Raw genomic sequence first — 22,663 nt, 5'->3', positions numbered from 1 at the left:
AGTTCTGGTTGCTGCACTCTTCTGCCAGGAATATCCATTTTTCTTTACAAGCTGGCCAGCACCCAAGTGCCACTAACAGGGACAGCTGGGTAGAAAATCAGGATCTCTCTTCCAGCACTCAAATACAGCCAATGCTCACAAAAAGCTGAGTTATATTCACCCCTTGCAAGCCCATTTTGATGGGACCAAAAGGCTGTGGGACATCTCAGCTTGCAGAGAGAAGGCAATGCAGACACAGAGCACACTCTTCTAAGGCCTCAGAAATCAGTGCAAAGAATAAAAAAAAAAATCCACCAAAAAAACCCCTAAAAAACCCAGAAAACTACCAAAAACCAAATACAATCAAACAAAAAAACCCAAACACCACCAAAAAAAAACCATAACAAAAAACAACAACAAAATATAACATGGTCTGAACTCCCTCTTAAAGCTGGAAGGTTTGGTCCTCCAACTTCAATGACAGACTCACAGGATAACTGATAATTAAACTGCAATTTTCCTCCTATTTTTAAACCTGATTTATCACTGCAATGGCTGCTCTAGCAGGCAGAGTTGGCAGGGAACTACAGTGAAGTAGGAGAGGTTTTGGAAGGAAGTACTAACAAAATAGCTCATTTTTACCAAACAAAAGGGCTGTTTCTGTACATGTAGATTCTCAGCCCTGTATTCATTATCAGAGGTTTAATGGGTGGCCATTAAACCCCTGTTCAGCAATCTGGTTGTAAGGGCTGAGGCAATAAGGAGGCTGATGCTGGGAGGCCAGGGCTGAGCTCTGGCAGAGCAGGGGACAGCTGACACCCAGCTGTCAACACTACACGTGGGTGGAGAGGTCCCAAACTCTCCTTCCCCAAGCCTTACGGGGCCAGGAGCCTCCCCATCACTGAGAGTCTGCAGAAATGCCTCAAATCCTGGCAGCTGCATCTCCCATGTTCTGAAATGCCACCTTCTGCAACATTCATGGCCTCCAACAGCACTACTGCCTTCTTGTTTGGGCCCTTCCCCTCTCTGTTTGGTTTTTGGGGCCCTCATCTCTCTAGATGTGGCTAAGTAGCAACTTTATCCTCCCCGATGCCAAAACAAGGGTGCTAGTTAAGCTTGAGTGATGAGCAGCAGCTCATCAATCTGAAGATGTCTACCACCAAATTTAAATTTTGAGGGCCAGCCAGCAAACCAGCCTCCAAGCAGGGCCTGTGGGCTCTGAGCTGGGACAGGCGGTGATCAAAGGGCTGTCACCACGTCTGTGCCATGACAGGGGGCACGTCCCTGCAGCACTGACCCAGAACCACAGCTGACTGTGCTGCAGACTGCCAGCAGGCAGGGGCCACGCAGCTGTGACAATTTACAGCAGAGCTGGGCCTTCTCTCCTGCCAACCTACAAACCCATCCAATTTCTTGCAACAGCAGAGAATACACTGATTTTATGAGGCAAAATTGGCTCCTGGGACTTGTCTTCTTCACAGGACTCAACCTCACACCCTGAGGTTCAGACACCATCCCATTCGCATGCACTGGAAGAAGTCCATCCAAATGGACTTATAAGGCCTGAAACACTCTGAGAAGCAACATGAGGATTTTTTTCCCCCTGCATAATTGTAAGATCAAGCATGAAACAATCCTAGAAAAATGTAAAAGACCTGGGAGAGACAGGGCACAGCTCCTTGCACGCTGGATGCCTTCAGACAGTGCAGGCTGGCACGCAGCAGCCTGGATCTGCTGACTGCACGCCCCAGGATTAGAGTTTGGGATGATTCACGGCTTCAGGGATAATAAAAGCCTCAAATGGTCCTCCCCCTCCTTCCACAGAGTCCATTATCACTTCATCTGCACCAAGCAAGTCTCCCCTTGACCTTCAGCATCACTTTCCCAAGCCCTCTGAGACCCAGCTGTTCCCCAGAGGTGACAACTCCCGATAGCAGGAGCTGCGGTTTGAGTTACGACCTGTTCCTGTTTGGTTTCACAAGAACCAGGAGATGATAGAGCAATCCCAGGGCAGACAGCCCCGGCTCCAGATGTCCCACCACCCCCATTATCTGCCAGCCCAACGCCCAGTGCTGTATCTGGCATGTCCATGGTGGGTTCCCACCAGGAGGAGGATGGGGCGGCCCCAGCTTGCCTTTAATCTGACCCCTGCTATGGAGGGGGTTTCTGGACTGGTGGTTTTTGGCATAATTTCAATACATAAACTGCCCAGAGTCAATGGGACTGAACATTTTTTGGCAAAAGGTTTGTTTATTCCCCAGGAGAATATAGGAAACTCTCAATTCAAGTATTTTTCCACTATGGTGAAAAATTAAACAAAAGCAGCAGACAGACGCTTTCCTTCCTATTCCACCCTCTAAACAGGACTTTTCTCTCTGGCAGATACAAAGCAGAGCTTGAATCAATCTGGGCAATGCAAATGGAAATAATGAAAATCTGCCTCAGAGCCTCCTCACACCAAACCTCAACTTGCACTCCTGGTACTGCCCATAATTAATTCTCTGTCCCAACACGATCAAAGGTTGGGTAAGATGCTGTCCCCAGCACGCCCTGCTTGTCAGTGCTAGCTCTATGGAGAGGGAGCTTGACTCTAAAATAACCAGATAACATGATTAAAAATATTTGATAATGTACCATACTATCAGTGGGGCTTCCTAGCTAAAACTCCAGCAGCAAAGCAGGACCAATCTCATGAGCTTCCTACACCCTGCTGATGTTGCAGTGAAATTTTAAGCATCTTGCTAAAACCCCCACCAGAAATCCAAGAAGGAACTAAGCCAGACCATAGTGGCATGCTCTGCCTAGAGCACATTACTGAAAATTTAAAAAGAGTTACATATTTATGCCCCCAGAAAGTGTGTCTTGACAGCTTGTAATGGAATGATACAACACTCCCTGCCAGGCAAAGATTTACAGAACTGTGCTAATGAGGACCATTTGTCAATAGGTTTCCCTGCACTTACTGTCAAAAACCAGCTTATGCCCCCTGCCAGTGCAGGTAAGAGCTTAGATGGAGTAAGATATGGTTAATGAGAGTAACGAAACATGAAGAGCAAGCTACACACCCAGCAGCAAAAGCCATATATTGGACTACAGCATTGAAGTTTATCAGCCCACAGATTCTTTGTAAATATTAACAACTTCATGAGGAAAGGACTTCAGACAACTCTTAATTGACTAAAGCAGAGGCAGGTGTGTCTCCCTTTGCTGAATTGTGTTTATAACACATTATAAGGGACAAATTTATCACTAGGGAAAGTGCATTGTATAGCAACTTTCCTCTATTCTTGGAGCTCCTTGACCTCACACAAATACTTTCTCATGTTGCTACAGGATCACTGGAATAAGTCACTCCTTGGTTCTCCTGAATGTTATTATCTTATGTTCAGATAAATCTTGAAATGAATTTTAGGCATAGCACAGGTAGAATTTAGAGTGGCCTTGCCTTTAGGAAATGTCAATCAGCCTCTCAAAATTAACCTGAAAGTTATTTCAGGGACACCTAAATACCAGCTTATTTGAGAATTACACATGAGATTCACAGGGAAATGTGCAGCTGCACCGCAAAAGGATGATACACTATTACCCTACATCATGAAGATTATTCAAAGCATTTCCATTAGGATTTGTCACCTCACTCTCTTCAAGATATTTAGAGCTAGCAAAAGAAATACTCCAAAACAGCACATGATTAGAGCAGACACTTGAATGCTTGACAATCAAGGGTTTCAGGGGGTCAGATTATTCAGCTGATGGCAGCAACAGCCCTATTTCTTGAGAATGACCACCCTTCCTTGAGAAGGACCACCAAATTGTACAAGAACATCCTGTGCTACTGCCCACAGCCCAGCCTGGTCCTAAAGTGACTTTCTCAAGTGACCAGACTCAGGGAAACATCACCAAGGTCTCCAAGGTGCTCCCATTCCTTACACTCAGAGATGAGAACCAGCAACATGGACCGTCCCATTGTAGCTGGGCTGCTTCAGCAACAGGTGACTGCCCTGTAGGCTTTGGGTTTGCTGTAAAATAAAGAGCAAGACAACCTCAGGCCACCGTGGAGGCTGCTCTGCCCTTCCAGGGACCACGAGAAACAGGTGTGAGGAGCAAGCAGTGAGGCAGTGGAGGAAAAAAAATGAGCAGGGTTAAAAGTGCAGGAGAAAAAAAGTGGGGGAAGGAAGAGAGAACAGGGGGGGTACAGGGAGAGATGATGGATTTAGCAGCTTTTGAGTATGCCAGAGCAGCAGGATCTTGGCAGGAGGATTTCGAAATGTGCTCTCTGACAAATCCTCTTTTGTGGCAAATGCCAGACGTTTCCCATCATTTCCCAACCTTTCAGTTCATGGTCTGCTGGCACACTCAAGAAAGTTATTTTTCTATTGAAGGGAGCCCAGGATGTGGAAAGGCCATGAACAAGGGGCTCCCGTTGGTACAGGACTGCCAGAGCCTGATCTTCCCCCCAGGGAGCAGGAGCTTTGCTGGGGCCAGGGCTGCAGAGGCTGCCACTCGAACAGCAGATAGCAGCCGCCTGTTCAGAGAGGTATTTGAAGGGGCATTTAAGAGCCTTCCAGCCCCATCTGTGAAAAGGACACTGATAAGCAGTGCAGATGGCTTTTTTAAACCCCAGCTTGTTGGACATTCAGGCTGTGGCTATGCTATGGGTTCCCACCTTGTAGAGCTGCAACAGCTTTAGCTCCACAGCTCAAGGAGGACCTCCACCAAACACAAGGTGTGGCTGGGACTGGACGACCATTCTCCATAGGTGAACCAGAGCCTTGGACTCCCAGGCCTGACCTTGAGCTCCAGTCCTGTTTCCTGAGCCAAATTTCTCTGCTTCCCAAGCACTGCCCAACTCCTGGGCAGAGCAGCAGCACCTCCTGATCTGCTGGGGTTTGGTGACCCCATACATTGGCTTTTGGAAGATGGGCCAAGGAAAATGCAGCATTTCTCCCATCAGCTGTATGCACTCACCTCTCCATATGAGAACATGGTGAGCAGACAAACAGGAACATGAGCTGCTCCCAGAGCCACCTTGGCAGATGAGATAATGCTACAACTTCCACTTTGCAGACAAGGAACAGGGTGCCAAGGCAGCAGCTCTGCGTGGCTCGAGAAAATCTGTGACCTGGAGCTGCCCTAAATCCTCAGGGCTTCTTTTACAGCTCTTGTTGTGAAACATGAATATTCTGAAGAAAAACACGTTTGGTCCTTGGACCTACCACCTACGATGGGTGGTGGATCCCATCCCATAGACCTCCTACAACACATCCATGTTTAAAGAGCTGCCTGCTCATACCCACAAGCACATGCTAGAAGTGCTCCCCCAACAGATCAGACAAAAGCAGAATGGCTCTGCTTCACCTGGGGATTTACTGCCAAGCAAAAGATGGATATTCACAGTTGATACAACGCTTGAAGGATCCCAAGCCCTTCCTCACAACAGCAGACTGTTATTTCTAACATTCACACTTTCTTCCTGTTCACACAAAGGTCAGCTTAGCCATATTAGTCGTGGGTTTTTAGCATGTCTGAGTACAGTAGCAAAGTTTAAAGCTTGTTATCACAGCCCAGCTGATACATGGAGATACATGGAACCACAAGAAAAATAAAGTGTCCAAATAATGATAAAGACCTGACAAATCTGCAAAAGTAAAAAAGCTGACGTTGAAAAGCTGTCGCTCCGTTTCCTCTAAGCACAAAATACACCTCAAGTGAGACATCTCAGCCACAATGGGAAGGAAAAGCAAAAGATTTACTTCTGCTTTTCTAGAGCGAGGATGTTGTTAGGGATCAGACCAGAGCCCAAACTCCTGCTCACAGCTGAGGGTGCAAGACTGGAAAAAATCCCCGTAGACCTGATGAAGTTTTTCAAATATTCAGTGAAAGGGAAGTGAATACATTACAACACAAAACCATGAAATGTAATTTTTGCAATAGAAAAAGACCACGTGTTTTAATACTGAACCTATACTTAAGGGAATTTCTAAGACAAGGGAAAACTATCTTTTACTGGAGATGTCATGATAATACCCCATGTGACAGCTTCTCCCCTGCATGGGGGACAAGCTGGGGGATGTTGAATTTCCTGGCACCTTGCTTGCCTTGTCTCTCATCTGTTTTGCATGCAGAGCACACACAAAAGACCTCTCTAGGTGGCTGGGTTGTACCCACTCCAGCTCTGCTCTCCGAGTTAAAAACAATTAAAAAAAAAAAAAAAAAAGAAAAACCAAAGAAAAGAAAGTACTGTGGAGGGACTATTTAAAGAGGACAAAACACAGTAACCCCTTCTCTGCCGCTATGGAAACTGTACAAATATCACACACATGAAATCTAAAAATTACTGTTCCCTACCAAACAACCATAATTATGTGTGAATATTAAGAGTTACATTACTATATACAAGTAGTAAACCCCATGAGATCAGGTTGTTAAATTACTGCAAATATCCTTTTTTTTCCCTCTTCATCTAATCCTTTTTGCTCATTTCCACCCACAGTGCTTTCACCTAATTAATCTGCTCCATAATAAGCATTCTATACGAATTCCCTGACAGTCCTTACAGAACTGCTTTAAAATAGGAAATTGTAAAAAAACCATTACAATTACATCATTCAGACTGTATATACTTTATATATCATGAATTGGATGAATCTCCAAGTAGCACCAGTGGAAAAAACCCTGTTGCCATGAAAAGTCTGTACAAGAAATGGCATCTTAAGTACTTTTTCTTTGTATTTGCACCTGGTTTGCATGAAAAATAAAACACCAGGAGAAAACAATGTTTTCATCTCACAATTGCTGCCTCAGTGCTCAGGGAGATGGAGCTCAGGAGTTCCCTGCCTGGCTCCCCTCTGCCTGCTGCCTTCCCTCAGCTCCTGCTCTTCATGGCAGACCTGCATGGATTCACCAAGGAAAGCAAAATTTTCACCCTGCTAGAGAAAAATTACTGCAGTCTTCAACCCACTTTCTCTGAAGAGGGTATAAAATTCAATCAAGCTCTTGGGAAAGTGGGCATCTGATACCTGCCAGTAGGGTGATCATCATAATTGTAAGAAATAGATATGAAACATGACTTTCCCTAAACTTGCTTATTTACTACCTTTATCATATGCTCCCAAATGAAGCAAAATAAATAATCAACCCCCTCAGCTAACAGGCTCTGAATATGATGATTTTTGCTTGTCTTGCCCTAAGTTAGCTGTATATTGAAAATGAGGGAGCTGAGGAAAGCACATAGCTGGGTTTGACGGAGAGAGAGTTAATGGTTCAGAGCCAGTGCCAGGTATTTAAAGAAAAAGTGCTGGGAGTCACAGCTGAAAGGCAAAGCACACAATGAGTCACTTGGCAAACACGGGCCAGGGGCACAAGGGGCACAAGGCAGCAGCAGGGCTGAGCACTGATTTACAGCCAGGCAGACACAGCCCACGGGGAGCTGGGGGCAGGCTGCAAAAAGGCTGAGGGTATCAGGGCATGGGCATTTAAAAAGTGCATTTGCATGGAAAAGAACATCAGGAACTAAACTGCAGCGCTGTTACAGACACCAGATGGATGCCCTGAGAGTGTATCCCCTGCTGACCCACCAGCTCTTTCGTATCACCCACTGGCACAGGTGTGAGGAAATAGCTGGGGCTGAAACAGGATCCAGACCGAGCTTTGATCTTTGGCTGCCAGATGAGATGTCCCCTTGTAACTCATCCTCAAACTTGTCTTCCTGCTCCAACCCCAGTCCTGGGCGTGGCCACACCAGGAATTTTCCTGGCAAAATTCCCAGAAAAGGGCTGGACAGGCCACCTCCAAGAGACCCCAGGTGTGTCCTGTTCCTGAGGGTACCTTAATCTCGGGGTTAGTGGTAGAGCGAGCAGGTGCTTTGCTATCAATTATTAACTTCTTTCCAACAGCTATTTTCTTGCACTGCCCACATTATCTTACCTGCATTCTTTTCTACCAAGAATCTTCCAGTTTGCCTGGCAAAATATTCAGCCTCCTAACTAAACACTAACCAAAAATCTCACTCCGAGCACTCACTCTTAATTAAGAGCAAATTGTTAATACTACTTTCTGCACCTACATAATGAACTTCACTTTTTTCCAAGTAGGATTTTAAAATTCAGGAGTTTCTGGAACAAGTACTCCATAGGCCCAGTTGCAGAGCTATCTCTCACCCAAACCTTTCCCTTTTACAAACTGCCTTTATCACCCCCATAACGATAAACCCCGGTGCCTTGCACATGTCAGCTATCAGGAATTCATTATTTTGTCTGTGTTATGTTATACCAGTCGGGAGTTATCTTTGCAGCCCACAGGCCAGAATCAAAAATGAATGTGTCAGCTATTTAAAGAAAATAGAATCCCTCCTCCAGCAATTTAATTAACTTCCAGGGAGCATGGCTGGGTTCCAGTCCTGGAAATGGTACTGGGGAAAATACAGCCCAAGATTACCAGTCAGAAAATAAACTTTTTTTTCCCCATGAGTTGCTTTCCTTATATAGTCCCTGTAGCTAATCTGATTTTGATAAACATTTTTCCAGCGCTAGGACAGCACTTAGAACTTCTCAGTTATAAAATATCTCTCTCATTAAGCTACAAAGGAAAATAAAAGCATATAATATTATACAGCATTTTTGAGGGCAGATGCTTAATTTGTAAACTAAATACAGTTAGATCATTTATTTACAAGGAGGTCAGACTTTATATGTTGCACATCTACAAGAGGAATAATTAACAGACTGCCAAAACATTGTCTTTTTAAAATTCAAATAGAATTCCTAAAATAAACAGAATACGTACATTTTCCCCCCAAAACTGAGCCATGCTAGAAGTCACAATTTGAATCACATTGTCTTTCTAAAACCTTTGCATAGAGTTTAACAACAAGGATTTCATAAAACCAGGCTTGCAGATTTTTCTGTTTCATTTGCAAACAGGAGAGTGGAAAAACGCAATTAAGTCAAGCAGAGTTTCAAAACTCCAATCAATGACTAATGCTTGCTTGGGGTTCCTATTGCAGGAGCTGGGTAAAAAGTGCTGGGAACTCAGCTTAAACACATGAGCAGTCAACTGGAAGCCATGGATGAGTTGTGCAAAGCAAACATGAACCAGTGTTAGTTACATCCTTCCTCTTGAGCAAAGCGTGACCAGCGCTGCACAGGCGGGCAGAGGGGCAGGAATCTGCAGCATCCCAGCCTTCCTGGGGACAGCAGAGCTGCAGGACTGTCCTGCTCTGCTCAGGGCAGCCCTGACACCATCCCAGGTAGAGGGGAGAGGGATAGCTCACTGAATATCCCAGTGACATCCTCTTCATCACACACAGCAGGGAATTATCTTGCTGGGATCACCAGCTGGGTAAACAGGAAAAGGAAATGGGTACATGGTGGCCTGATGCCACCTCTGTTCCTCATTCCTCTGGTGTCCCAAAGCCAGGTGAGGCTGCCTTTGAGAATCTAGAGTTGTCCAAATCAGGACATGCTGCAGGTGCAATTTTGAAGCATGCACTTAAGTTTTATAAAGATGTCTTCAAAATCAGTGTCCTCTCAAAGTGGGACTTGGGTGTATCATCTTAGATAAAGTCTCTCCCCAAATAATAAGGCAAAAACTAAATGATCTTTAAGATCCCTTCCAACCCAAACCATTCCATGATTCTGTGAAAAAACCCCTGTCCTCTAAGATCCCAGCTCAGGACCTTGGGGTCCTACTGCAAAGCACCTGCAAGGACCAAACCCCAAAGTCCCTGGTGTTCCCATGCTGCCAGTGCTACCAGACTGTGAAGCCCCTTCAGAATGACCTTTGTGGTGTAGAAATCAAAAGTTTTTTACTTTCTCCAAGCGCCCACGTGTCAGGTTTGCTCACTGAAAAGAAACAGATTTCCAAGGAATGTGCTCACCCACTCAGCATGGGGCAGGGGAGGGTGTTTCTCAGCAGGCTGCTGCTCCCTGCCATCAGGGTGTTATCTGAGAATTTGAGCCGTGGATTGGGAAAGAGGTTCCTGCAGAACCACGAGAGTCTGCCGTGTTTGGGCCCTGGTACGGAGCTGAGGTCACTGGGAATGCCACATGGTGACCCCACCACAGGATGTGTCCCCATGGAAAAGCTGCCTATGGGATGTGTGTGAAAAGTCAAGACAGGAAGAGATCCCCAGCACTGCCTGGACTGGCCCAATCCTCACTTCCACAGAGCTAATCTCCAGGACTTCAGGCAATTCCTGTATTTACCCACGTCCATTCAGCACTAATCCAGTATCAGAAAAATCAACCTGCACATTCTCACGGAAGCAGAGGTGGTGCAAGAGCCACATTCCAAAAGGTGATTCAAAGCAGAATGTCCAACTGACAGTGAGCAGAGAGCACACTAAACTCAAGGCACTGCAAAGGGAGGCAAATCCCACTGCACAGAAGCGCTGCTGCAGGGACACAGTCTGTGCAGCACAGCAAGCTGTGCAGCAGAAGCCAGTCCTTCAGCGTTAAGATATGCTGGCAATTAAGCCACTGCTTTATCAGCACTGGCCCAAAGGACCACTTGTGATATGTGACATGGAATTCCTTCACTGCTGGTGTGCTCACAGGGCCTGGGACAGCTGCCTGTGTTCATTTGCCACGGGGGCATAACATATGCTCAGTTTAACAGAGGAAACAATTGCTGCAGCTATTTCCATGCGACTCTTAGGGGAAGAGCTGCATATGGAAATCACTCTTCTAGCAGAGTACTCTTCTCTACAATTTTCTTTAAATACTTCTGAAGGTAACCACGGGCAATCCACTCCTTGCAATGTGTCCAGGGAAGCATGGAAAACAACCACAGACACAGTTCTTGGGCTCGTGAAGCCATACTTACAAACCTATTTATGGCAAATGATAAGGAGGCTGTGTTAAGTTTAAACCACATAAGGGAGCTTTTCACCACTAAGGTGGTTTCCAACATTAAACCCTGTTCTTGACAATCAAGAAAATTGTGCCACCAGTTGCTACAGCTTAACAAGTTACTTATTGTGGAGTCAGCAGTGATTTTCTGGTTATCTGTGCCTAACTGAGCTAAGCTTAGGGCGTCCCTGTAGAGATCAGGCAAGATAAGGGGTCTTTCTAGAGAAAAATGCAGCTTACTACAGGTATAAGCAGTATACTGGGGGTCACAGAGCATGAACAAAACAGAAATGGTCGGCACAGCCAGCCCACCTAGCTGATCACAGACATCTTTTCTCCCTGCAGGTGTGACAGCATGCCAACAAACAGGAGGAGGAGGTTTGATGGACTTCACAGTGCACGTTCTTTGGCAGAGAACGGACAGGCCTTTGAAGGGAAGGGGTCTAGGGATTGGCACTGGCATTTATTTGACAACTGCCCCCTCAAGGGAAAGCAGAATCACTCTGGCAGTCAAACGTGACTTGGTTTGGGCAGACAGGTCTGTACTGAACGCTCTCCAAAGCTGTGATAGCTGAAGCATAAAACACACCTCTCCCCCCATATGGAGACTCAGCAAGCAGTAAAATATTAACATGACCAAAGCCAATCTTCTGAATCTCTATTTGCTTAGTGAGCTGTTTCTAATGGAAGGTCTTTCCCCGTGGCTCCAGCAGGTCCAGGTGACCCCACCTGCTCCCCTCAGTCCCTTATCACAATCAGAGCTGGGTAAGCAGCACATCCAAGGGGAAGGCAGACCTGATGATGCAGCTTTAAACAGCTCAAGCGGAGCAAGGGGGTCACACATCAGCTGCAACACAAGTTGGGTCAAGTGTGGGGAGGGAGAGGCCCCGGGGCAGCTGCAGGAGAACACGGCTCATTGTTCCCCTGGGCAGCTGATGGTGTCCCTGCACTGCCACTGCACAGCAGGGCTGTGGGCAAGGTCACCCACATGGACCCAAACACACGTCAGCAGAAGCACAGGCAATGGTTGGCGTGGCAAAAGTTTGGCAAAGCACAGGTCTTCCCAGCAGGGAAGTGTGGGAGCTTTCCCCTTCTCCCACTGCGGCACCCACACTTGGGAGGGGAGCAAAGAGTGGTGGCCTGAAACACTGTTTTGACTCAGAGCTTGCTCACAAAAGACATTACTCACCCTTGCAGACTCAGATTTTATCCAGCCCAGCAGCACATTTCACTTTCTTTGGGCACTGCTCGCAGCTGGACTTTACTCCCCATTTGTGATTGTTTGCAATACAATGCCAACACAGAAAAACACATCCATCAAGCACACACCAGTATTAGAAAGGAAAATGTTATTACCTGGAATAGTCCCCTTTAGCTTCCTACAATTGAAAAACAGTGACAGAATTAAAACATGATCCCTTCAAAACCCTCGATTTTCCCAGCATTGTTCACTTCCCCACTCCCACAGCCCTGCAGGCAGATCCTGACCCCCACCATACTCCCTGCAAAACACGGAGCCTGCCTGCATGTGCTCAAGAGCCGGACTTGGCCCCTCATGCTCCCAGCTGTAGACAATCCACCCACAGCACAAATAAAACTGCTTCCAAAACGGGGATGAGTTTCACATTGCAAATCAAATGTCGCTTTCACTGCACAAGAAGTGAAATACAATTCTCCCTCCTCTCCCATTCAGGCAAAGGTTGGCTGTACAGTCAGGTCAGCAGTTGGGAGGAATTGTGCTCACTCGAGATGAAAACAACTGTTCAGGCAGATCAAGCTGCTGCTGCAGCTTTGTTGTGCCACTTTGTCAATGACAACGCAATGGGGGAAAATCCCCAATTTTTTAAAGGCAGAATTTTATGTCATAGAAAGTGGTAAATAACTGGAGTTTAAGTCTCAGTAGAACAAAACTAGATTAATGAGAGGGGAAACTAACACTGTATATTTTAACATAACAGAGGTATCAAAACCACATGCTTGGAAAAGGAGATTCACAGGCATACTATAGCTGATTTAGCTACAATAGTTACACTTTTCTTCCCAGATCTCTGGAATGTATTTAAATTAGGATAAGTGATAAATTGAATGGAAACCTGCCCGGATAAATTACTTTCCTTGATTAGCTCTTACTCTTTCAATTTAAAACTCCTCAAATAAATATTTCCCTTACTTGCCTGTGAGAAAAAAGAACTATTTGTTCCAGCTTCCCACTCCGCTCCGACCATAAACAACCCTGCTCGAAAAACGCCGGGAAGGGAACGGCGCTGAGCCGAACCCAGCCGGGGGGAGACACTCACCTGGAGCACCAGGGCGGCCAACTTGAAGACGGTCTCGCTGTCCACCTCGATCTGCCCCTGTGCCGGAGAGAGGGAGCGTGAGCCGGCAAGGAGGGGAGGGGGCACCGGGAGAGGCGGTACCGGCTCCGGCTGCGGACCGGCGGTCCCCGCCCCGGCTCCCCTCCGCTGCCACGGCCCGTCCTGCCCACCCCGAGCCCTGCCCGTCCTGCCCACCCCGAGCCCGGCCCGTCCTCCTCACCCCGAGCCCGGCCCGTCCTCCTCACCCCGAGCCCGGCCCGTCCTCCTCACCCCGAGTCCTGCCCGTCCTGCCCACCCCGAGCCCGGCCCGTCCTCCTCACCCCGAGCCCGGCCCGTCCTGCCCACCCCGAGCCCGGCCCGTCCTGCTCACCCCGAGCCCGGCCCGTCCTGCTCACCCCGAGCCCTGCCCACCCCGAGTCCGGCCCGTCCTGCCCACCCCGTCCTGCCCACCCCGACCCCGGCCCGTCCTCCTCACCCCGAGCCCTGCCCGTCCTGCCTTCCCTCCGTACCCCGAGCCCGGCCCGTCCTGCCCACCCCGAGCCCGGCCCGTCCTCCTCACCCCGAGCCCGGCCCGTCCTGCCCACCCCGAGTCCTGCCTTCCCTCCGCACCCCGAGTCCTGCCTTCCCTCCGCACCCCGAGCCCGGCCCGTCCTGCCCACCCCGAGCCCGGCCCGTCCTGCCCACCCCGAGCCCTGCCTTCCCTCCGTACCCCGAGTCCTGCCCTCCCTCCACCCTCTTTCTTCCCAAGCCCGGCTGCTGCCGCCGCCGCGTTTCGGGGATGCTGCCCCGCCTCACCGCGCCCCAGCTCACCGGGACGCGGCCCCGCAGCCTGCCCCAGCCTTGGCCGTGCAGCAGCCAAGGGATTTTAATGGCTGGAAGCACACCCACCCCCCTCCTTCAGGGCACAGGATCAGAGACTAGTTTGGGATGGAATCACAGACTGGTTGGGACCTTAACAAGCATCTCGACCCCGAGCCACCTGCCCTGGGCAGGAACACCTTCCACCGGACCAGGTTACTCCATCCCCTGGCATTCAGCGCTTGCAGGGACAGGGCATGGCAGGCATATGGTTTGTGGCACCCACGAGCACCTATCAGCTCCACAAGTAGAAGTATTTGACAAGATACAAACCCCTGACATCATCTACAAGAAAAGGTTATTTCCCAGCTGCTCTGGAGAGCACAGAAGCTGGGCTTGGGTGCATCTATCCATCTGTCCCAGCCAAGAGAGTGCCAAGGAATTACTCTCTGTAAAGAGTTTTACTGCTTACAGTTTTAGGGCCATTCCTTGTTTGTTGTCATTGTGTCATCACACAGCCCCCTGATGCTAAACCAGCCTTACTGATTAATCACAAGGACAGCACAACTGAGTCCCTTGTCCTGCTCAGTCTGCATCCTACAGCTTTCATTTCTTCCAACTCCACTGGAGCTCTAGAGCAATGTTCAGAAAAACTGCACGGACCCTGAAAATCTCCCGTGCCTTGAGCACACCCCAAAACCAGCCCTGTTTTAACAGCACTGCATATTCAGAAACTCCACAGGTGCCAAAGCATCAAAACTACATGAGGATCCTTTTTCTTTCTCCTGCTTACAAGCTTAAGTACAAACTTTCCAGGTTAGTTTCCTACCAGGAAAACCCCTGGCCTTGGTTCTACTCTGGGACCAGCAGTGACACTGGAAGAGTAAAGGAGATGCACTGACAATTGCACTCTTTTACTCCTCCTGCATCCTGCAAACAGTGGGCAAAGCACAAAACTATGGAGCAGCCCAGGAACACAGATTTTTCTTATTGACCTTCTGCAAATGCAGATAGTGGACAAGATGCCTGCCTCATGTCACTGAGATCCCAACACATCTTTAGTCCCCAGGATCTGTTGGCTGAATGAGGAGACAAAGCAGACCGAAAGCTGAAATAATGCCAAAATCAGGGCAGCAGCATAATCTACAGAATTACATACAGATACAGGGAAATGACATCTCAAAATATATTAGGGCACATCTGGAGCTGAGCTAATTTACCACAGCTGCAGGTCTGGCCCACAGAGACTAAATTCAAAAGTTGAACAAACAAATAATTCAATTTTCATGGAAAGGAAGTGTTTTTGCCAGCTTTGTCAATAAAACATTCCAGCAGCAGCACTCCCCCAGGCTTCCCTGACAGGCAGACCAAGAGGAATTTCCCCTTCCCAACAGGTGTGGCACCAGCTATGCAGGAGTAGCCCCCAAAGCATTCCCAGACATATTTTATTAGAAGAGGAGGGGTGCATCACAAGTTAAGAGAAAAAAAAAAAGAGCTTGAAGTGCATCCTTCCTTCAGATCTCTTTCATGTTGGTGCTTAAGAAAAGAGGCAAGATTGCAGCCCAGAAGCTCTTCACATAGGTGGAATTTTAAGGCACTTTGTTACTTCCAGGTCTGTATCAGGTTAGTCTTTGTCATGCACATCTGAGCTGGCTTTTTGAAAGCTTAAATTGCGTCTGCCCAAGCAACCTCTGATGCCAGCTGTGGTGGTGAGAGGATTACAGGAGATAGGTCACCCCAGCACCGTGGTGTCCTTCAGCAGCAGACAAAGAACTCAGATATGGGAAAATGCCACCACAGGGAACCTCAGCTCAGCAGGAAAGGTGAGATCTGCCTCAGCAAAGCTGTCCCTGGATCACAAAATCAGGGAAAACAGGGACAGAAGGGGCCTTAAAAGCTCACCCAGAGCAGTGCCCTGCCCCAAGGCAGAGTCAGCTAGATGGGGCTCATTGCCTTTTAAGCCTACAAGAAACCCAAGGAGATTTAACTCTCCAAAGCCCTCTCGATTTATTGCTGGCTCCCAGATAAGCTCAGCAGCACTTCATGAACTGCTGAAGCAGAGTCTCTGCTGACCCACAGCAAGAGCTTCTGCTGGCCTTACAGGGGTGTTTGGGACTTAAAAACCAAGCACCTCCTCACTTTTCATCTTCAAAGCACCTCACAGACATTAACTAATTAGCAATAGTAATTACAAGACTGCTCTTCTGCATTTATTTGCTTTTTCCTAGATGCTGGCCTTAAGAAACTCTGGTCACTTTTATTGGTTGCTATGGCATGGCCACAAGTGTTAACAGTGATCCCACAAACCACTTCATTTAGGGTTTTAGGAGACCAGAGAGAGCATGAAGGGGGACTGGCTTCTCCAGGTGAGGAAGTTTCACTTTGCTTTCAGAGTGAGGCATTTGCTGTGCCAGGGCCCTCAGTTTGCTTAGAAGCTGTAGAGTGAAGAGAGTCCTCCCCAACTTGACCTCTTGAAGATGTTCCAGATGTCTTGACCAAGCAAAGGGGACAAACAGATCACCCCAGGAGCAGAGCTGCCATCATGTCTCCCCAGCTGCTGCAAACCTCAGAACAGGGTGGACCAGCCTTAGTTATTGTCCCCTGTCACCACACAGTAACAGTGCCAGGAGACTGGAGCCACTCTAAGCAAGGCTCAGAAGAAAAAATGAAAAAAACAACCGACCTGAAGAACAACCCACCCTTTAAAGGGACTAAAAATCACAGAAAAAAAAAAAAAGGTGCAGGGAAGTGAAGGGACTGCCCTGAAGTCCTGCAGTAGCTAAGTAGCAGGGCAAGGATTTGAAGCAAAGGATGCCAAAGCCCAGCTCAGCCTGTATTTGACAGACTAATGCTCTCCAAGTGACAGTGTCTTGGACAATTCCCTCTGAGCCTGGAAGTACTTTTTCATCATAATATAACATTATTTGCCATCTGGCTCACCAATTGGCCATTGCTGTAATGTAATCCAGCTCTGCCCTGGGCTGTCATGGAGTTTGAACAGCCCTTGGCTTGACACAAATCCAGACAGTGATATGTGTCATTCTGGAGTGCAGGACCGTGACTCTTCCCACTCACTCAGGCAGTATTTTGATTTTATAATAATCCTTTAGCCTGGAGGTTAGCAGATGGGGGTTTCTGTCTTAGTATTGCTTTATCAGCAAGGTCAGATTTCAAAAATAGATGAGGAAAATGACTGTAAGAAGATTAATTTGCATTGCCTGCCATTGCCAGGGTAATTCAAGCAGAGACTTCAGTGAGCAAGTGGGAGACCCTGAGAGCAGGGCAGCCAGTGCTCCCACAGCCACTTGTTGAAGATGAAGGTAGAAGGTTTTCCTAGATTTCTCCCAAGTGGGAACAAGGTCACCAGCATGAGGTTAAGTAGATGTATGTCATTCAGATAATGGAATCTGAATCTTCTCCATTTGAGATGTAAATTAGTTTAAACAGATTGGTGACTGCAGCTCCAGGGAAGGGATGAAACTGATATTTTTCAGAGTTTGCAAGGGGTCCATCATTTTAACCAGAGATAGATTCAGCCAGAAGACCAGTGGCTTATCTAAACATTGAACTCGGTCCAGTGGATTCAGGTGGTGGCTTTTGTCATCCTGATAAACATCAGAGTAATAAAAGGCTGCAGCAGGTATCCAAACTGGTTGGCAATTACTGTAGAGCAGGAGGAGTAAGTCACTATCTCAGCATCTGGTTAAGACCAACTCAACCTTCTGTGCCCACGGGCAGAATTTAGCCCCCAGTTCAGATAGGAGCTCAAGTCTTGCTGCACAGACATAAAATGTGATAAAAATCACAAGCTTGGTCATGAATAGAGGAGTGAACCCTCATTAGACACAGCAACAACACTAGAATTTACTGCCATAGATATACATGTCTGAAATCCTGATGAAAACTCAGATCAAGAGTGATGATAGTCAGATGAGCATTAACTGTGTTAAGCAAATCTTTAGGCTGTAAACTCAGATTAAAGCAGATTTTAAAAAATAAGCACACATAGGAACTGTCATGTTTAACTCTTTAGAGCCAGAGCAAGAAGTGAAAGCGGACATGGTTTGTTCAAACCACATGTAACCTCCAGAGGTTAAAGGCTGACAACAAAATCATTTCACCTGCAGATTTGAGAGCTGAGATACCAACATGCTTGTTCCCTCAAATGAATTCCTTCAAAATTTGTATTAGCCAAAGACACTCCCCAAAACACACACGCTATGATTGAATAGCCTTGAGACAGCCACAAGACTGAATATAATTACCAGTGATTACCGAAAGGTGATTTTAAAAAAATCTGAAAGAAGGGTGCAATTAGTCGGAGGGAAAGAAAGGTCCCAAACGTCTCCAAGACGTTCAAACCAAGGCAGGCAGGCAATTATCTGGGTGTGGACCCAGCACAAGTGAACAAAGCAGTGCCAGCTCCCCTGTGCCCTCACCCAGCACTGAGGTGACTTCCCAGCAGGGATGCAGCATCCCTGCTGTGTGTCCTGGCAGCCAGAGAGGTGGGCTGGCACATCCCAGCAGTGCAGAAAGCTTAGCAGCTTTTCAGTGTTTAAGGCTTTTCTTTTTTTTTGACAGGCTGGAGAGGGCAGTGGGTGTTGGCCACAACCTGTTACACCACCCAAGCTGTGCAGGAGGAACTAGGTCAGGCAGATGCTGTCACTCGCCCTGCCGGGGTGGCTGTGCTGGGAATTAATTACTGCACAGACAAACACTGGCAGCGCATGGAGAACCTCCCGCTTCCAACTGCCTGTCCCAATTACCAGCACTCACACCTAGGTCTGAGCCTGGTGGTGTCACCTGCTGCTCACACTGCCCTGCAACACACTGGAGGCTCCATCCCACTCCCTTCTGCATCAGCTGCCCCAAGCTTTGCTGAGCATCCGAAATGGGACTTAATTCCCAAGGACAGAGACTCCAAGCTGGAAAAAGCACAACAGAGCAAGTGTCTGCCTCCAGCAGCTCAGGGAGGTAAAGCAAAGCACAAAAGCAGCAGAATACGAGCTGCTATAGGAGCAAATGGCAGTCTGCTCCTCCTGACCTTCCTCAGAGGAGCACTTGAGATTTCCACTTGTGCTGCATTTCTCCCACGGGGCCCTGCAGCCTGGGTGGCTCAGAAAGCCTCACAGCTGCTTCACAACATTTAGATAGTCTATGATGTCTTCCATTCCATGCATGGAACCCCCCAGCCCTTCACACCAAGCACAAGGGAGCACAGCCTGAGACCAAACACAGCTCAGTGCATGTGCAGAGGCCAACACAGCACTTCTCTGGCCAGACCTGCTGCTTCCCACCTCAGGGGCTTAGGCCAGCCCAGCTCAAAAATAAAAGCTGTTAGTGCCTCGCGGTAAGGGACAGCTTCAGGTTTCCCTGTTACACTCATTATTTTGCTGTCTCTGCCAGCCACTCTCATCCATTTCCCTTTGCCTTTTGTGCCTCAGCCAAGTTTCACTTAGATGAAACTTCAGGGACAGGAGCAGCTACTCCAGGACGCGCCTGCACAGTGCAGCAGGAACATATTTACTGCTGCTTTTTTTCTCATTAATACAAAAGTAAAAGCAAAGAATGGGGAAAGGCATAAAGACTTCCCTAGTTTGCAAGCCAGGGTACCTAGCAAGTGTCATTATCATTAACATATAATCACAGCCTTTTGCTTTCCTACCCCAACATCACGGTGAGATATCAACACACACAACAACAGAACTGGCTAAGCTGTCACAGCATCTTTGCTCTGTGGCCAGGACATCAAAGGTGCAGGACTCTTCATGGCAATTAACCCAGTCGTTAGTCCCAGGAGGAGGTGACTACATCCAGAGATGTGAGGAACAGAACTCTGGCTGCAAATCAACTGAATCTTCCTAAGCAATGGGCCAGCCCAGCTGGGACACAACCTGCACCTCCCCAAGAGCCTCACAGGTCCCTGGGGCACCATCACCCTTTACATCCTGCTGAACCTCAACCTGGGCTTTACATCTGCTGTCTTTGGGAGCAGAACAGCCAACTCAGACAATGGACAGAGGGTATTTAATAGCCTTGGCTAGGATCAGACTGTGTTACAAGGCTACAAGGGAACGTTCCCCTCTCCCTTGAGGTGGGGGAGAATTAGGAAATATCCATTATAAAACTTTCGAGAGCTCTCTGATATATGACCACTTTGCTCCCCATGAGCTGGGAACCAGCCAGACTTTATGCTCACACCAGGGGTCTGTTTCAACAGCTCTTCTTGGTAAGCACTGGTCTTCAGGCTGCCAAGTGCTCACAAGCTTTGCTGTTCATGGAGCTATCACAGACTCCTCTGAAAACTTACATTTCCTTTAACTTTTCCCTTTTTTTTCTTTTTTAAAAACAACTCTTACAAGTCCTTGAAACAAAGGGGAACTTAAATAAACCCCCCAACACCCAGAGATACAGAGGAAATGAGGAACACAGCCAGCTTGACCAAGATCTTCGTTTACAGAACATATTTTAAGGCCTGGCAAAGACTCAACTGTATGGCTGCAGAGCTTTATGGAGGTTAGCCCTAATGCATAATAAACTTGACAGTGCTTTGTTAGCCAAGTAGGGTGTTATTTTTCCAAACTTGGCTGTTTCAAAAGAAGAAAAGACTAATTTATCTTTCCAAATTTATCATCAGCATGTGCGTGACCAGTTCTGACCCACCTCCCTGAAAGTATCTCAGCTATGGTCATGGGCTGTGCAATAACACACTGAGCACGTTACAGAGCTCCCTGTGCAAACACATCCATTCCAGGTAACCACTGCACCAGGCTGCCACTCTCCTAAATTCCAGCTCTACAGTAGGTTTCAGACAGCTATAAATCTTAACCCAGTTTCTTGGAGCCAATGATGGGAGAGAAGGTTTTTAAACTGAAGCTGTCACCGCTGAAGTTTCTCAGTCAGCGATACTCAAAGCTTTGGAAAAGAGAGGCACGTAAGAAACAAGAGCTCAGATGTACACAAAGCAACTCCAGCCTTTGCATTCTCCCAAAATACACGTGCATAAACGAGTTTTTAAGCAAGTCACTGCAATGCACTTCCAGAGTCCTGGATATATAATTATCACCAGTCCCACCTCCTGCTCGGTGGTCCAAGCTGTTCCTGGCAATGGATGTGACTTCCCTAAGCTCCAAGAGTGTGGATGCTGCAGAGCAGGAGCCAGGCAGCTGCTGGGACCACACAGCACTGAAGGGCCTGGGGACTGCAGCACCAGAGCAGGGGGAAAATGGGCAGCTTGACATGACAGGAGGGCAGGGTGAGAGCTCTGGCAGCATTTGCTGCCTCAGCTGGATGCCAGGGTTTGTGCAGTGAGGGGGCACCGGGCGCTCTGCAAGTGCAACAGCACATCTTGTGTTCTGTTCACATGCAAAGGCTTCACAAAAGTAAAAATGAAGTCTCAGCCCTTTTGTTTCAGGCAAAAGGGGTCTCCCCCAGGTGCTCACAGGCAGAGGAGACCACACAGAGAACAGGTCCCAGAGGATGCACGAACCTGGCACGTGCCAGCAAAGGTCCCAGAGGCACAAAGGAGCTTTGAGTGTACACAAGAGCACAGAGGTGGGGGAGTGGGTGGGGAGTAGAAAGAAATATATTTTTGGCAGCTGAGATTCTATTGTCTATCTTGTCCCTTCCTTGCCAAAATGTCTACAGAGATTGAAAAATGCACAAGCCCCGGATTCCTCCAAGTCCTGGCAGGGTGAAGCAGTACCTGATTTGCAGAAAGGAGCAGAGAGATTTGCAGGAAGCAATGCGGGGTTGAAAGGTGAGGAAGAGAATCATGCACTGGAGAACACCAAGCAAGCCTTCACCCTTTTCAGAGCTGTCACACAAGTTTTGATTTCTTTTTTGATTACTCATAATCCTATTTTGTAATATATTATGTAACCAAGAATATAGTAACATGCTATAGTATTTACCCTAGATTTTTATTCATCTGGTACAAGATGGCCAGCACACACTGCCCAGCAGCTCCAGCCTGACCCCAGAGGTGCTGGACTTTCTTAGGGGGATTCCATTCTCTTTGATTAGACACAGCCACTTACAGGATTTCACACACAAATATCTCAAAGAATACTGTAAATACATTTCTGATGCAGCCTCTGCACCTTGTAAGCCAAGGATAAATCCCTTCCACGGGAAGGGCTGGCACAGAGCTTTGCCACTGTGCTGGCTGTGCTTGCCCAAGCCTTTGTCTGGCTCTCCTGGTGTGTCCCCTGTGCCAGCAGGAGCACTGCCATGCCCATGGCACATGCAGGGCAGCATCACCCTCTCCTCTCTGCTCAGAAAAACATCACTGTCCTCTAAAGACAGAAGCCAAGGGAGCACAGGTACCCACACAGTGCTGTGCTGTCAACACATGCCAGTGTCAGGAATGTCACAAGAGCACTCAAGCATCAGGCATTTGCACCACCCTGGATTTGGGTTTCCCCTATGGGGAAAAGCTACAGTGAAAACTTTGGAAACACCTTTGTGAAAGCAAAAAACCATGGGTGACTTTTAAGCAATCTTATCCACACAGGCCTTAGCACACCCCAGGGATTGCAGCATCTATCCCAAACCACATTCCTGGCCCACACAGAGCAGAGGCTTCACACAGAGATCCAGGTTAGGATATTGCCCTGGCAGGGCATGCTCTGGCACTGCCTGTGCACTGGGGAGCTCTCCTGAGCACATGGGCTGGGTGTGGGCTCCTGCTTTTTGACACACTGAGGCTCCCTCACTCCA

The 22,663-nt window shown here is 47.8% G+C and overlaps 1 protein-coding gene across 4 annotated transcripts in view; it reads right to left on the bottom strand.

Moving 5' to 3' along the window:
* Positions 1-22,663, bottom strand: part of FRMD4B (FERM domain containing 4B) — a 125,813-nt gene that overhangs the window by 28,083 nt on the left and 75,067 nt on the right. For all 4 annotated transcript variants that reach the window (XM_072934924.1, XM_041718750.2, XM_002193048.6 and 1 more), the window contains exons 6-7: positions 13,127-13,183; positions 12,186-12,208 (exon numbers count right to left, since the gene is read on the bottom strand). In XM_072934924.1, coding sequence (XP_072791025.1) covers positions 12,186-12,208; positions 13,127-13,183 — 80 coding nt within the window. The remainder of the gene's footprint in view (positions 1-12,185; positions 12,209-13,126; positions 13,184-22,663) is intronic.

The sequence above is a fragment of the Taeniopygia guttata genome, chromosome 12 (genome assembly GCF_048771995.1).
Source record: "Taeniopygia guttata chromosome 12, bTaeGut7.mat, whole genome shotgun sequence".
NCBI lineage: Eukaryota > Metazoa > Chordata > Aves > Passeriformes > Estrildidae > Taeniopygia > Taeniopygia guttata.
The sequence above is the reverse complement of the archived record's forward strand: the minus strand, read 5'-3'. Positions and strand labels throughout refer to the sequence as shown.